Genomic DNA, 17485 nt, shown 5'->3' with positions numbered 1-17485 from the left:
TTGGTTGACACCATTGCTGGCATGTCTGCTCACTACTATAGTAGGGAGGAGCTCATGAAGTTCCTTGGAATTATTGAATATTATAACAATTTCATTGAAAATGTTGCTGAGACCAGTTGCTTTATGAGAGCCCTCTTGAGGAAGGGTGTAGATTTCAAGTGGTGCGAGAAGTGTGATCATGAGTTTGTTTCCCTCAAGAAAAAGCTTAGTGATGCCTCTAAACTTAAAAGTTTTGATCCTTCTAAAACATCCATTATTACAACGGATGCCAGTCTCAAAGGTTTGGGAGCTGTCCTTCAACAAGAAGGTGAAGGGGGAATGAAGACTATTATGTTTCTTTCTCGTGCTCTCAAAGACGCCGAGTCTCGGTACTCCGTTATTGAACGGGAGGCCTTTGCAGTGTTTTGGGCAATTAAAAAGCTTAAGAAGTTTTTGTGGGGTACCAAGTTTTTGGTAAAAACTGATCATAAGGCTCTTTGTGAAACTTTTTTTTAAAAAAGGTATTGATCTGGTCTCTAGTAGAATAACAAAATGGGTCATAGCCCTCCAGGAGTATGATTTTGATATCAGATACATTCCTGGGGTAGAGAATGGCATAGCTGATACTTTATCAAGGCTAGTGGGAGAAGTTGAAAAGGATGTTGTTGATGAAGATTGTGATAACAATGATATTCATGTGTGTGAAGTTGGTGAAAATATCGTTGATGAGCATCCGTGGCGACTTGAGCTATCTTCTGATCCTGTTCTTTCAGAGGTGTTATCACTAATTCATAAAGGTTGGCACTCAAAGACACAAGCATCAGAAGAGGCTGCCAAGTTTTGGGGTCTTAAGGATGAGATATCTGTTGATGATGGTGTGCTGCTACGTGGAACGAGGCTTGTTCCACCAACTAAACTTCGCCAAACCTTAATCGATTTTGCCCACAGATCACATTCTGGCATGCCAAAAACCAAGGAGAGACTTCGGTCCTCTTATTGGTGACCAGGTATGGACCTACACATGGACACGTGGAGAGAGTTGTGAGAGATTGCATGGTGTGCTCCACAAGTGAGAAGTCTAAGGTAACAAGGGTTCAGCCTATAGTAATCAGGGATCTTCCCAGTGGGCCCTGGAAAGAGGTGGCGTTGGACATACTAGGTCCAGTCCATTCAAATGGTCAACAAGTTTTCATCATGGTACTAATAGATCTTTTCTCCAGGTGGCCTGAAGTGCAGTTTACCTCTAGCATAGAGACTGTGAGTCTTCTTAAATTTCTAGAATCCCTCATGGCCAAAGAAGGGTATCAGGAAACCATTCTCACAGATAACAGGGTGCAGTTAGTCTTGCGTGAGATGGAGGCATTCCTTAAAGGTCGAGGTATCAGGCACAAGAAATGTTCTCTTTACCACCCAGAGACAAATGGAGTCGTTGAGAGGTTCAAAGGGGTATTGAAGGAAACTATCTCTTGGGCCAAGACTGTTAGTTTCAATTGGAAGGAGGAAGTTCTTAAAAAAGTGGAAAGCTATAGGATGACTCCACATAGCAAGACTGGGAAGTCATCTTTTGTTCTGTTCAGAGGTAGGTCTCTTGTACCTTGATTGAGTCCTCTTGGGTGAGACATTTAGAAGAAACTGCTTCTTCCTCTTTTTCACTGACTGGCGTAAGAAAGAAGAAGCCAAGTGTCTTTCCAGAAAATTGTACTTTGATTCAAGGAAATCCACAAAGAATAGCATGGTCTTGGTTGGTGACTTAGTTGTTATCAGACATCCTGGGTCCAAAGTTAAGTTCTCTATACCCATACGGGTCATACAGATTTTTAAAAATGCTGTTAGAACTCAAGATCATAGAGTATGGAATTTGAACAGGATCTCTGTGTACACAGAAGCAGAGTGTTCTGGGCGTTCAGTGTCTGGAAAGATTGTTAATACTGCCAATTTTGCTAACCCACATGTGTCCTCTAGGATTGTTAAGACTTAACTTTGGGCCTTATGTAGGTGGGCTTGCATTTACCACTTCATAAATACCGAATCATACCGATTCGGTATTTATGAAGTGGTAAATGCAATGTAGGTAATGAGTCGGTAAATATTACCGATTCGGAAAAATTCGGTAATTACCGAATTGGTATTTACCGATTCGGTAATGAGGCATACCTTCCCATTGATGGGAAGGTATGCCTCATTACCGAATCGGTAAATACCAATTCGGTAATGGGGGAGCACATGCAAGGGTGGCAGGGTGTCACATTGACACCCTGTTGCACCCCTGATTCGGCCATGTGTGCACATGTGGCGCACATACATGCCCTAAGGGCATGTATGTCTGCCACATTGCACACTTAAACGTGCACAAAAATGCTTTTTGTCACCTATTCGTCATTTACCACCAACCTTTAGTTGGTGGTAAATAACGAATCCCCACACCCACCACACACTCCCCCTACATCTCATTTCATGATTCGGTATTTACCGAATCGGTAAATTTACCGAATCGGTAATATTACCGATTCGGTAAATACCGAATCATGAAATTCTCCCCCTACATCTCAAAAGCCAAAATACCGGTCGGTAACGGTATAATTACCGAAAATCGGCCGTTACCGACCGGTATTTGGCTTCCTACATGAGGCCCTTAGTATCTTGAAATTTGTTCTTGTACTTTTCTCCTGTTTGTTTGTTCTTGCTTTTATCTTCTCTCTTCTCTTTTCACAAGTTTTTCTTTTTGTGTTAACGGGGGAAGGTGTGTGGCATCTGTACATCCTTGCTTCTTCTGATGCCATGGTGTCATGGCTTCTAGGGATTCCATGACCAGTCCTAGTATCCCAGGTGATAGAATTATGTTGGTTCAAAGGACTAGTGGCTGTTACCAGTACTGGCTGGGATCTTGATGGGTTTCTTCTTACTCTGAAATAAACCTGAATTTCTGCACATCTACCTGCCTCCTTCGTGATCCTTTCAGTTGTTTAAAGGATCTTACAGAAGGGTTTATCCAGAAGTGGACAAACAGACCATGGCTAGACACACCTCAAGCAAATTTGTTGGGCCCCATGCCCAGATCCGAAGGAGTCAACACTATAACTCCCTTCATTTACTTAGCTGTGATGATCAAGTAGAGAGTATTGCCCTTTGCTGGAAGTCGCCACATCCCAATTGGTGACGGTTTGGCGAGATGTCGTTCATAAGTGGGCCAAGGTGTAGGGAATGGTGTTTAGATATTTTGCTTACAGGGCTGGGAAGCAGGTAAATCTGACTGATTGGGAACAATCAAGCCTAATCTACCCACTATTTCTGAATATAAACCCCTGTAGGCAAGTGATCTAACAAACTAATATTTGTGTAGTTGACATGTGGAGCTTCAACCTTTACTCTTTGTGCTAAATATGAGTATAGCGTGGAGACTGGCTGGTCTCACGGGACTTCTTATGTTTTTGATGGCACTACTTCTATACAATATAATATGGGCCATGGGTGCCGTGCCTGCTGTTCAGTTTACTATTCCTTTAAAGCTCTGTGTTATATCACATGCTAGAAAGCAAGTCTGGTCTTACACGTTATTGTCTATGAATACTAATTTGTATTCACAATCACTGCTGTTCCTAAAATATTAAACTTTTATATTCGAATGCCAGTCTTGTTAGGAATCAATAAAATATATTAAAAAATAATACTAAACATATTCTGTCAAGATCTGCAACTACTTTTAGGCAACATAAAAAGATGACGCAGCAACACAAATGATTTTTTAGGAAATAGGCAAAGTCTGTGTATAAGCCAGGTGGCCTGAAGTGCAGTTTACCTCTAGCATAGAGACTGTGAGTCTTCCTGGCCTGCAAAAAATTGCAGTCCAGGAAGAAAGACCTGTCTGTGCCATACAACAGACTGCAGCTTATACTTCCCTTACAGTCTAGGACTAGATCAACTTAGAGTGCAGGCTGGCTCCCACATTCTTTGCGAAAATCCAGCAATCTTCCTATATAGAATCAATAACACAAACCTTGATGGCTGCTATCGTAGTTGCAGCCCTTTCTTCACAGGTTCAATGCACCACGCGCAACTATTATTTAAAAAGCCCCAAACGTATAGGCTGGGAAGGGGCAAAACAGATGTTGATTGAACTCCATCATACTATGTACAATCCCTACTATAGAAACCCACCAACTTGTAGTTTGAAAAAATATAGACTATAAATGAATCAAAGAAACAGAAAGACGATCATCAATGAAGAATAGTCTTCACTATTACTTCTAACTTTTATACTGCTCTGCATAATTGTTAGAATTTAACGTATGGCTCACTGGTGAGTACAAGAACAACCTAATTAAATATTGTTCCATAATGAGGCAACAAACAGAGCTAAGAATATTTATTCTTCGATCACACCGCTGAGAGTTAAAAGGTTTTGTGCTTTATAAAATTCTAGACTTGTGCTGTTGTAAATTTTACTCAGACCACTTAGGAGTATTTCAGGATAAAATAGGCTTATAAATAAAGTAATTTAATTCTTCTGTAATAAACCCCAAAGACAGAGCCTTCTTAAACTCACCTAACAAGATGGCAAAAATCACAAGGGCTATATGGATTCTTGTTGTGGGAAAGAAACCAGGCCTGGCTGATGTCTTTGCTTGCTTCTAGACATATTTTCAGATACTCTGTGGACTGAACTGCTTTCCTACTCGCATAATATATCTAATGACTCATGAGATGGTTATTGGTGTTTACAAAATCTGCCAAAAATCCACAAATCCCATAATATCCTAGATAATCCGCAGAAAATAAGCAGAAAGTCACTTAAATAATTAGGTTAATATAATCTTTAATTCGCGAGCCTTACAACCATTGTTAGCCATAAGATAAGAATCACTCAGATAAGTTTGACACTGGCTCGTAACTATCAATGCTGCTAAAGCCTTCAATAAAGATTCCTGGCCCCGGCTTCACTGTGGTTGTATGTTAGAATATGTACTACATAAATATTGTGCTATAAGAGTATTGCAGCAAACTAAAATATCATGCATGTACCTATATTATTAAGTATAGATTTACTTTTCATATCTCCTTGTCTAAGCAGCAAAGTACCCTGACAATATATATCATGAAGGTGCCTATATGTGGAGTATTGAATAGGAAACGTGTACTTACCTACGTATACTTACCTTGTTGCTAATTTAGTCATCAGTCTTTCTGCTACAATATTTTACAATAGTTTTGTAGCACAATATTTAAAATCAAATATTCTGGTACTACACCCTCACCCTGTAATAGAAAAACTCAGGTTTGGCAGCACATTCGTGCATAGCTCCACTGATTTTGATAGTCTACCAAGAGACTGCATTAACCGTAACATTTCTCTATATCATTAACATTTCTCTAATGCAACACACGCAAATATAATCATGATCAAGTTAACAATAGATAAAAGTTTGGAGATACCTTGACCCGCTTGGTTGTACAGATAATGTTTTGCACTAGATTCTCCAGTTTGTCTTCAGGTGGGAAGAGGCCTAGATTTACCTCTAACATTGTCACTTTACTATGCCTGTATAACAATAACAACTTAACACTGCCTTTTGGTAGCGGTGGAACAGTATTTGCCAGTGTCACATTGCCACAGGCTGTATGGTAGGGTCAATGTTGGCCACGACTCATGAGTAGCAAACAGTGCTAACACCAAACCCTCTACCATAACTTGTTAACACTCCCTCATGGATAAAGCAAGGGGAAAAAATGGTGCGTAGGCAAGGAGAATTCGTAACTCAGGATTTAACTCGGAAATATATTGTAGAAAGAAACAGCGACGGCTCCTCCGCTATAGCAGAGGAGCGTAGCCCTTTCCAAAAATGGCAGGAAAGGGGGAAAAAGGCACTCGTGTTGCTTTATTTCTCCTTTCGTGCTGAGTCTTGTGGGTGGGGCCTGGGGGATGATGGCACTGAGGGGCGTGGTGGCGCACTCGCTTAACTGCACATGATGGTTTGGCCGGCTGTCTCAGGCCAGCCAACCCATCATGCACAGTGAACCTCTCTCCAGCCCCAGCTGCATTGCTGTGGTTGGAGTGAGCACACACAGGCTCCCAGTCTGTCCTGGAGCATCAATCCTGAAGCTTTTCTCATGTGAGAGCACCTTCAGGATTGGTCGCAGGGTATTCTGGGAGCATGTACCTGTCTGAAGCAGCAGAGGAGCGAAATGCAGGACGAAGCCGGCTGAAGGCAAGATTTTTTTTGCCCCCCTCCTTGTGCGATCCCTATGCCCCCTCCTCAGCCCCCCAACCCCTGCTCACCTGCCCGCCCTGCCACTCGTCCCAAATACGGGCTGCTACTAGGAAGAATTTACATTGATACATGCAGTATGACAGAGAGCAGATATCCAATGCAACTGCGTGGCAGCATCTGGCCTGTATGAAGTAACTAGCAGCTCAGTAACAACTCAAGTCTGGGTCCTGACAAATGTGGCATTTTATTGAAGAGTACAGCATATTATTCAAGTATTCTATAAACCTGGTACAGGATTACACTGAGTGTGAAGAGCATCACCCACAGGTATTCTGGCGTGCTGAAGCACACAAGCATTACAGATCCAGAGCCTGTGGTGAACACATGTCACTTGGTGTCTCACGTTCTGTGACAGATAGTGCATTCCAAGAAGCATTTTTAGACCTCAGACTATATATATGCTGGTCCTTGTGTTTACCAGTGGTGGTTTGGGCTGCAGGTGTCTTTCTATGACAGTGATGTCTAATTTTACTCTTATGTCAATCAGAAATAAATACAAAAGGTCCTAATGGGACAATCAATTTAAACATGCAATTATGCACAAAGATTCATAACTCAAGTCTAACAACAATGCTAAAGAATATGGGAAATCCTGGTGAACCTGTATATGCAATTTTATTTAAATTCATTAAAGTTTTCAGTGTACCAAGAACAGAGCTGTGTGCTTAAGGGAACACACAATGAGTGACAATAAACCGGTACAATAGTGGGTATAATAAAAAAAGAGCCAATAGAGCAGCAGTAGAAATACACAGGTTTGTACAGTTCAAGGATTGCAAACTTTCATACACCAGTAAAACTCTTAGATGCATTTGTTCACATTGTGGTGTATGTCGAAGGGCTTTTAACCCATAATGGCTGAGAGGTCATCATCAGAACTAATGCAATTTTTGTGAATTATGGGGAGATTATAGTACTGGAAAATTAAAAATTTGGTATTTAGGAACTCAAATAATGTTTTACTCAAGAAGTTCGAATTTTAGCTTCCAAGGTTATTTCTTTGATGGTATTCTGACTCCGACACAAAGGATTACTGTTCAGTGGTTTGTAATAATCAAGATTACTCGGTTGTCTCATAATTCCATCTTTAGAGGCTGTGATGTCTTGCACCACAATACCACCTACCATGTTAGATGCCTTGATAATGATGGACTCTTTCTTCTTAAGATTAAACTTAACCTATCTTTCCTCAAGGGTGATGTTATAGGGTATGCACTCATGGTCTGATTTCAATACATTAATTTCTTGGGGAACAAACTTCCTAAATGTCAATAGTTTGATAGTGTGTATGTTACGGGGAGAGTTTAACATAGAGGGTGGCCTCAAGTTGGTGGGGTTACAGCTCTCAGTTTGCACGTTGTCCATAAAGAATCACCTAAGGCAGAACTTCCTGAAGAATTATAATAGGTCTAGATGGATTTTGAAAACGAAAAATTAGTTAGGGGCAAATGAAAGACCCAGAGTGAGTAAGGAGTTGCCTGTAAAATACAGAGTGTGGTTTAAAATACTCAAAAAATGGATGGTTTCTGGTATGTTTGTATATGTATCTAATACCCTTCAGATAATGAATCTACTGCGGAGGGCCCAAATTGTCAAATGTCTTCCTTGTTTGTCTCTGACCTTTTTGGAAGTTCTGGGGTTGACTTCAACCACATCCTCTGTCTCTGCCTTTGATACTTATTCCTCAAAAAGGGTTATAGCCCATGGTATTGCTTGTATTGAGTTGTCTCTAGAACTGCCCGATGACTGAAAATGTAATGAATTTCGGTTTTTATACCTCTTCCAGGGCCTAAGTGTTGTTGTTCCTTGTTGTTGTTGTGGGGAGGTGTAATATTCATCTAGAAGTAGGGGATAAGTCTTCTCTTTCCTGTAGTTAGTGATATCCTTCTGTATCTTATTCAATTTATTGCTCTATTCAAAAGCATTAAACTTAGCAATGGGTCTATTTAGTTTTTCCAAAGCTGATTTGGTATATCTTCATGCATCACTTTCTGGAACCTTTTTCTCAGGTTCCGCAATGGTTTCCAGTTCTTTGAGAAAATTTGAGACCACCTTAATCGTGCTGGTATGGAAAAGCTAAAAAATAACTCCACCGACTATAAATCGATGTTGAGTCTTACCAAAATCATTGGTCACTATTGATTTGGAAATTGTATTATGTGTGGCTCCACTGTTAACACCTAAAAATTCACACATAGTGGAATTACATACGCCCTCAGGAGTTACACCAACTGCAACTCCAGTAATGTTACCTATGCCATCGGCTGTTACTGTAATCATATCTATGTTGGGCAGACTACTAAAAAAATTGCAACACGACAATGCCAATATCAAAGCAGAAGCAGCTGTAGGGTTATGTCAACACTCTTGATCACACACTTCACGGAGAACTACAACAAACATACATACATACGCTAGCAAGCCAATGAACTAATAACCGAACCCCAATGTGGAGGGACTTGCAAGCACGATTGAACAAAGCTGAAAGCCTTTAGATTCTGAAATGCAACAGCACTGAAATGGCTTGAACCCCATTGAAAAGTTTAATTCCTTAATATATGCATAAAGCACAGTCCATTGCTTACACTTGAACTATCATTATAGTCCTCAAATTATTTACTGTAATATTTTCACTTCTGACTGCAGTTTTTCTCTGTACTTTGTCCTGGCTTTCACAAAGTTTAAAAAGAAGCTTCATGCTTAAACAGTAATATTTGGTTAGTGTTTCTATGTTATTTGCCTCGACCTCATGTTGCAGGAGTTTGCTTTCTCTACCAACAAAAGGTGCCAAATGTCTGGGATTGTTACCCCTGAGCTTTGGGCCTTCCTGCATTTTTCCTACCTGTGTCCGCCATGCATCCTATGTAAGACATGGGCAGGGAAAATTTGTTTTGGTTGCCTCACCCTCATCAGGGAAGGACAGCTGTCATTGAGACCTGGTGGACCCCAGTCAGGCTGCCAGGACAGTGGTTTCCACTGGTGGAGATAGCAGAGATGCCACCGATGTAAACCTGGTGTTTCACCTAACTCTAAATAGCATGGGATAACTAGTTGGTAAAGGGACAAATTGGAAAGTGGGGAGTAAGAAAAAGAGAGACAGAGATGAAGCTGAAAAGGAGACTAAAGATTGTGAAAGGAGGAGGAGGTATAGCTGGATATTAAAGACAGCTTGAGAGATGTGGAGGTCAGAAGATGAGAGTAGTAGATATAGATGAATAGGGCACTAGGGAACTAGGCGAGACAGAAGTTTATAGAGGAGGCGGGACAGAATTTGGAGCAATGGAAGTAAAAAAAAAATAACGATCAGTCACAAGAGGTCATTAGTCCAGTTTCAATGTAGTTTGGAACTTTGCAAAGATGGTACAGGTTTGCCTTTGACTCATTCCAAGGCATGTGCACAGGTGCCTCATTGAAATAATGCGAGTTACTGAGAAGCATTGATACTACGCAAATGGGTAAACTGCCCGTGATCAAAACCAATCCTTCAGGTTCCAACACTGATGATCACATCTCCGTGCACAGTGCCTGGTGTGAGATGTGATGAGTGCAGGTATGGGAGGAAGTGTAGAGGCAGGGACTTTGAGGTCTAGCATTTAAGATGGAACTGGATCATGTTTGCCTGGAATGTAAGATTAAGGTCATGCCCAGAGTCTAAAGAATTATACATGTGGATTCCAGGGTAGAGTAAACATGTGTTGGGATGTTAATATGCCATGTATCACAGTTGGAACTCTCTTTTGGTGTCTCTTTTCTTCAACTAAAGCCCACCCCCCATAACAAATCCACTTACCTTTGCAATCCTGCGCTTGTGTCAAGTACAGAAGTAGATAAGCAGCCAGTATCCCTTGAAGGTCCATGGATACCACAGTAGAAGAGTGTCCTAAGGGAGACACACAGGCTATGATTAGGTTGCAAAGCTACCTTGCCTCCTTCCAAGCGATGAGATTTCTCTCCTTATCTCACACATAGAGCAGCATACAGTAGTGGATTGTAACACTGAACCATAAGGACTGTATTGATAACAGATTTTCTCGCTAACTACTGACTAAGTGTCTGACACTTATTTAGAATGACAACCTGAAAAAAATGGTTTTGGTTTGGCCCTGATGGAGCAACAAAGGACATCCTAGCATCTGCTGTATAGGCAAGTTGAAAGCCTGCCTTCCTACAAGACTGAGTGGAAAGAACTAGCCCTCTTGGAGAGACCTCTAAAGCCAATTTACTTGCCTTTTTCCATGACACTTAAGTCCTCAAAGTGAAAGTGGCAAAATAAGTTAACTCTTTTTCATCAGGTAAGCTTCTATCGAGATGGCCCAGGGTCATCTCTCATTTAGTCATTTTCTACATCTGGCTCTGGGCAGAATATCCCGGCTGACTTATATTGAAAAAGGAGAGAAGCATTGCTTCACCCTTGAGGCCCCCATTTCCAAGCAATATTTCAAAGCTTTCTGGCCTAAGAGTGGGACAATGGAAGTCACGTATGGAAGCCACTAGGAGAAAGTCATCCTAAGCAAGAAAATGCGAGCTTTTAACACTAAGTCCACACATGTTCTGCCCACAGGAGCGGCCTAATGTCATTGTTTCATGAAAAAGTGCTGAAACAGTATGTGCTAATGCGAGTGGTGTGGGGTGGGGGCAACACAAGCACATTTTAATAATCAATCACTACACATTCCATTAAAAGTTCTACCCTGGGAAAGTCCAGCTCATTACTGGCCTTTGACTTGGAACAACCCTTTGGGTATTGCTCAATGAACCACATGGCCAATCTGAAGTTGTCAGATTGCAATGAAAAAACCTGGACTGGATGAACTTTTAAAACATAGAACTGAAAAAACCTTAGTAACTTATTAATGTCATTATCAGAGGCTAAAACATACCCAACACTCAATGCTATTGTTATTTGCTCACGTGTTATTACTTCATGGATCTTAGGGGGTCTCATTTTACTTCACAGACACTTATCATAGTTGTGAGGCAGAGCAGATAAACAGCAATGAGGGTCAAGTGTTTGTGCAGACACATTTCTGTTTCGCCTTCAGGGCTCTTTACTCTGCGTTACAAAATTACATACACAATTAATTCTGTAAATACATACATAATTATGTAATTGCATTAGGGAATTGGCAAGCATAGGAGACCTGGCAAAGTCAGCCCTCCTGAAAGCCATGTAGCCAAGTTAGAATGTGTCTTTGATCTTGGTTGTGCTATTTAGTGCACCATCAGTCAAGCTCACTGTAATAGCCTCCTGAGGCTCAATAGACCAAACGGAGTGCCCTTTGCTAAATGGCTTTTAAAGCACATATTGTGTGTACCTGGATCCAACGTTCATGAATCTCTAATTCTTATAAATCCTGTCAAATAGGATGCTTTCAATTACATGCCAAATACCTCTGCTATTAATATAAAATGATGGGCAGAGATATCACCATACCTTTGAGTTAACACCTAGCAGTGGTGTGCACCCTGAATATCGACACCACAATAACTATGACACACAATATCGAGAACAAAATATCGAAAATAAAACATTGACAGGTAAGTAGGTCTAGATTCTCCATACCTAACTCCAAATACATGTACCTTGGTAATGTGTTTATATATATATATATATATATCACACACAATCCTCACGTGTCCAGCAAAGGATGAGAGACGCACTTGGCCTTCAGTGATCTTGCATTTATTAAAACCGGAACATGATGTTGTCCCTACGCGTTTCGGTCTCCTGACCTTCTTTATGGGGAAATTGCGTAAGTATCTGTGCTTTTGTCCTTTCATATCGTTGGCTCCTCCCTCACCTGGGCCAACAGCCAATAGCAACCATCCAGGTGTATTCTGGTCATCATAGTTCAGGGCAACAGCTATCTTCAAATTAATCCCACATTGGGTCGCAATAACCATGTTCTAAATATCGGCATCCATGCCTGAAGACTCCCGGTAAGTCCGTAATGTAGGGCAGACCAGGACCCCCTACGCTTCAATCTGCGTTTGGCAAGGTGGTGCAGTCTCTGTAAAACGGCGCTGGACCGGCGCCGCCCATAACATCACACACAATCCTCACGTGTCCAGCAAAGGATGAGAGACGCACTCGGCCTTCAGTGATCTTGCATTTATTAAAACCGGAACATGATGTTGTCCCTACGCGTTTCGGTCTCCTGACCTTCTTTATGGGGAAATTGCGTAAGTATCTGTGCTTTTGTCCTTTCATATCGTTGGCTCTTCCCTCACCTGGGCCAACAGCCAATAGCAACCATCCAGGTGTATTCTGGTCATCATAGTTCAGGGCAACAGCTATCTTCAAATTAATCCCACATTGGGTCGCAATAACCATGTTCTAAATATCGGCATCCATGCCTGAAGACTCCCGGTAAGTCCGTAATGTAGGGCAGACCAGGACCCCCTACGCTTCAATCTGCGTTTGTCGAGGTGGTGCAGTCTCTGTAAAACGGCGCTGGACCGGCGCCGCCCATAACATCACACACAATCCTCACGTGTCCAGCAAAGGATGAGAGACGCACTCGGCCTTCAGTGATCTTGCATTTATTAAAACCGGAACATGATGTTGTCCCTACGCGTTTCGGTCTCCTGACCTTCTTTATGGGGAAATTGCGTAAGTATCTGTGCTTTTGTCCTTTCATATCGTTGGCTCCTCCCTCACCTGGGCCAACAGCCAATAGCAACCATCCAGGTGTATTCTGGTCATCATAGTTCAGGGCAACAGCTATCTTCAAATTAATCCCACATTGGGTCGCAATAACCATGTTCTAAATATCGGCATCCATGCCTGAAGACTCCCGGTAAGTCCGTAATGTAGGGCAGACCAGGACCCCCTACGCTTCAATCTGCGTTTGGCGAGGTGGTGCAGTCTCTGTAAAACGGCGCTGGACCGGCGCCGCCCATAACATCACACACAATCCTCACGTGTCCAGCAAAGGATGAGAGACGCACTCGGCCTTCAGTGATCTTGCATTTATTAAAACCGGAACATGATGTTGTCCCTACGCGTTTCGGTCTCCTGACCTTCTTTATGGGGAAATTGCGTAAGTATCTGTGCTTTTGTCCTTTCATATCGTTGGCTCCTCCCTCACCTGGCCAACAGCCAATAGCAACCATCCAGGTGTATTCTGGTCATCATAGTTCAGGGCAACAGCTATCTTCAAATTAATCCCACATTGGGTCGCAATAACCATGTTCTAAATATCGGCATCCATGCCTGAAGACTCCCGGTAAGTCCGTAATGTAGGGCAGACCAGGACCCCCTACGCTTCAATCTGCGTTTGGCGAGGTGGTGCAGTCTCTGTAAAACGGCGCTGGACCGGCGCCGCCCATAACATCACACACAATCCTCACGTGTCCAGCAAAGGATGAGAGACGCACTCGGCCTTCAGTGATCTTGCATTTATTAAAACCAGAACATGATGTTGTCCCTACGCGTTTCGGTCTCCTGACCTTCTTTATGGGGAAATTGCGTAAGTATCTGTGCTTTTGTCCTTTCATATCGTTGGCTCCTCCCTCACCTGGGCCAACAGCCAATAGCAACCATCCAGGTGTATTCTGGTCATCATAGTTCAGGGCAACAGCTATCTTCAAATTAATCCCACATTGGGTCGCAATAACCATGTTCTAAATATCGGCATCCATGCCTGAAGACTCCCGGTAAGGACGTAATGTAGGGCAGACCAGGACCCCCTACGCTTCAATCTGCGTTTGGCGAGGTGGTGCAGTCTCTGTAAAACGGCGCTGGACCGGCGCCGCCCATAACATCACACACAATCCTCACGTGTCCAGCAAAGGATGAGATGAGATATATATACATATTCACTGAAAAAGCCATAGGTTTCACACACGTTATAGTTAGGAATTAGCATTTAAAAAACCTTGCAAATTCACTTAAAAAACCATAGGTTTCAAACAAGTTATAGTTAGCTGTATATTTCACTCGTAAAAAACCAATGAAATTCCACGTTATAGTTAGATCAGGTAACTATAACTTGCGCCCCCGCAATGCACTGCTGATGACGTCACATATTACATCACTTATGACATGGTCAGTGACATCACTCATGACATCAATGATGACATCTGAAATGACACATTGTGCATTGCGGTCGCGCAAGTTATAGTTACCTGATCTAACTATAACGTGGAATTTCATTGGTTTTTTACGAGTGAAATGTACAGCTAACTATAACTTGTGTGAAACCTATGGTTTTTTAAGTGAATTTGCAAGGTTTTTTAAATGCTAATTCCTAACTATAACGTGTGTGAAACCTATGGTTTTTTCAGTGAATTTGTACGGTTTTTTAAATGCTAAGTTATGTATTTATTTTTAATTTTTGCGCGCACGGTGCGCTTCGCACACCGTGCGCGCGCTGTGGGCACTCCGTGCGCTTCGCGCACCGAGCGCCCACGTTGCGCATTTCGTACCGTGCTCGCCTCTCCATTTTTTACAAAATATCAATTGTTTTTTTCTCCCTTGGGGGTCCTTAGATTTATATATTAAATGGGATTGTTAATTCTATTTTTTTTTTTTTTTTTTTTTTACCGTACGGTAAGCTTACCGTACGCGCACTCCGCGATTTTTTTTTTAAATTATTAAATTTATTTTTCATACTTTTTGGTCCTTCGTGAACCCCCTGACGAACGCTAGGGGGTCTGCAACTCTCTTCGTTGCCCCCTTTTCATGTTATCAACCTTTGTTTTTCAGTGCGAGAGACAGAAAATGGCGGCCGATACTTTCTGATTTCGACCGATTCGAATGTTTACAGTCATGTAACCACCAATCAGAATTGAGCTCGCGCACGGCACCGTACGCGTACGGTAAGCTTACCGTAAGCGCACGGAGCGCGCTTACAGATATATATATTGATTTAAATGCTATTTTCTCACCAGACCTGCAAAAGGCACATCCCTGACCTGAGGACTACCTTTCTGCCCAATTTCAAGCAATTCTGTTCAGCCGTTCGGGCTGTAGCTCGGACTAAAGGTCCTATGGGAAAATGCATGGGGAAAACGCGTTTTGGGACCCCCCTTTTTTCTCAGCCCCCACTTGACGAATCCCCCCGAGACTTTCAGGGTAGGAGCGTAGCGTAGCGCCCCATTAGTTTTGAAAAATTCGTGAGGATTCGTCAACCGGCGCCAAAGTTATTCCAAATAGAATGTTGCGGATTTCCTATGGAAACACGGTCCTAACTATAACTATCTACTGGCGACCGCCAGTAGATAATATACATATATATATATATATATATATATATATATATATATATATATATATATATATATATATATATATTCACTGAAAAAACCATAGGTTTCACACATGTTATAGTTAGCGGAAATTTTACTGATAAAAAAACAATGAAATTCCCCCGTTATAGTTAGTGCAGGCAACTATAACTCACGCGACCGCAATCCTCTGCTGATGCTAATACTGTATTTAGACACTTATTTGCCCATGTCTTCTTCCATACATTTTTAGCTATACATATATTACAAATATTTTTTTTTCATAAAGACACATATGTCATCAGCAGAAGATTGCGGTCGCGTGAGTTATAGTTGCCTGCACTAACTATAACGGGGGAATTTCATTGTTTTTTTATCAGTAAAATTTCCGCTAACTATGACATGTGTGAAACCTATGGTTTTTTCAGTGAATTTGCAAGGTTTTTTAAATGCTAATTCCTAACTATAACGTGTGTGAAACCTATGGTTTTTTCAGTGAATTTGTACGGTTTTTTAAATGCTAAGTTACTTTACACCATTCGTGGCGTGCGCGCCCACTTAACGCAGTTCGCTCCGTGCGCGCACGTTGCGCTTCGCGCACCGTGCGCGCACAGTGAGCACGCGGTGCGCTTCGCGCACCGCGCGCCCACTTTACGCAGTTAGTGCCGTGCACGCACGGTGGGCACGTGGTGCGCTATGCGCACCGCGTGCCCACGTTACGCTAGATGGGCCATGTACGCACGATGCGCTTCGCGCACCGTGCGCACATGGAGGACATATGATGCACTTCGTTTTGAAAGGTAATATTTTAATTTTTCGTATATTTTATAAGCCATGCACAAATGGTCCCTTCGGGCACCATTTGCACACGGGGTGGGGAGAGTGTGGATAATTTTTTTTTTTATTATTTTTTTTTTAAATATTTTAGTTTATCTCAGCTCTAATAAGCCCTGCACAATTGGTGCGCTGCGGGCACCAATTGCACACGGGGTGGAGAGAGTGTGGATAATTTTTTTTTTTATATAAATTTTTTACCGTACGCGTACGGTAAGCGTAATCGGCGAAATTACCGAAAAAATAAAAATTCAGTTTTTGGCCTTGGGGGATCTTTGGGGACTCCCTCAACATGGCTATGTGTGTGGGAGATGTCTAAACAGCCCCTTTACATGTTTTTGGGCTTTATATTTTAGAAATCACTCTCAGTGCGAGAGAGAAAATGGCGGCCGCCGCTTCCTGGTTTCGGCCGATTCGAATGTTTACTAAGATCTAAGAGCCAATCAGAATCGCGCTCGCGCACGCCACCGTACGCGTACGGTAAGCGTACCGTAAGCGCACCGTAAGCTGGCTCAGATATATATATTGATTTAAAGGCTATTTTCTCAGAATCTACTGAACAGATTTACACCAAACCTACAAAAGGCACTTCCTTGACCTGAGGACTACCTCTCTGCCAAATTTCTAGTAATTCTGTTCAGCCGTTCGGGCTGTAGCCCTGTCTAAAGGTCCTATGGAAAAATGCATGGGAAAAACGCGTTTTGGGACCCCCCTTTTATCTCAGCCCCCGCTTGACGAATCCCCCCGAGACTTTCAGGGAAGGAGCGGAGCGTAGCGCCCCACCTATTTTGAAAAATTCGCGAGGATTCGTCGACCGGCGCCAAAGTTATTCAAAATAGAATGTTGCGGATTTCCTATGGAAACGTGGTCCTAACTATAACTATCTACTGGCGACCGCCAGTAGGTAATGATATATATTACCTACTGGCGGTGATTGGCTCTTAGATCTTAGTAAACATTCGATTCGGCCGAAACCAGGAAGCGGCGGCCGCCATTTTCTCTCTCGCACTCTGAGTGGGGCAGCATAAATGAAGCCCAAAAATGTGTAAAGGGGCAGTTTATTGAGATAATATTCACCCAGCAGTGATATACGCCGATTACGCTTATCGTACGCGTACGGTAAAAATTGGTTTAAAAAAAAATAAATTATCCACACTCTCCCCACCCCAAGTGCA

General features: G+C 42.2%; 1 protein-coding gene across 1 annotated transcript in view; it reads right to left on the bottom strand.

Annotated features, from left to right (window-relative positions):
• ADGRG5 (adhesion G protein-coupled receptor G5) overlaps positions 1-17485 on the bottom strand; it is a 769418-nt gene that overhangs the window by 633730 nt on the left and 118203 nt on the right. The window contains exon 2 of the mRNA XM_085637711.1: positions 10036-10125. Within this exon, the coding sequence (XP_085493837.1) occupies positions 10036-10102 (67 nt within the window). The 5' untranslated portion in view covers positions 10103-10125. The remainder of the gene's footprint in view (positions 1-10035; positions 10126-17485) is intronic.

Source organism: Triturus cristatus, chromosome 12 (assembly GCF_964204655.1).
Source record: "Triturus cristatus chromosome 12, aTriCri1.1, whole genome shotgun sequence".
In the NCBI taxonomy this organism is placed as follows: Eukaryota; Metazoa; Chordata; class Amphibia; order Caudata; family Salamandridae; genus Triturus; species Triturus cristatus.
The sequence above is the reverse complement of the archived record's forward strand: the minus strand, read 5'-3'. Positions and strand labels throughout refer to the sequence as shown.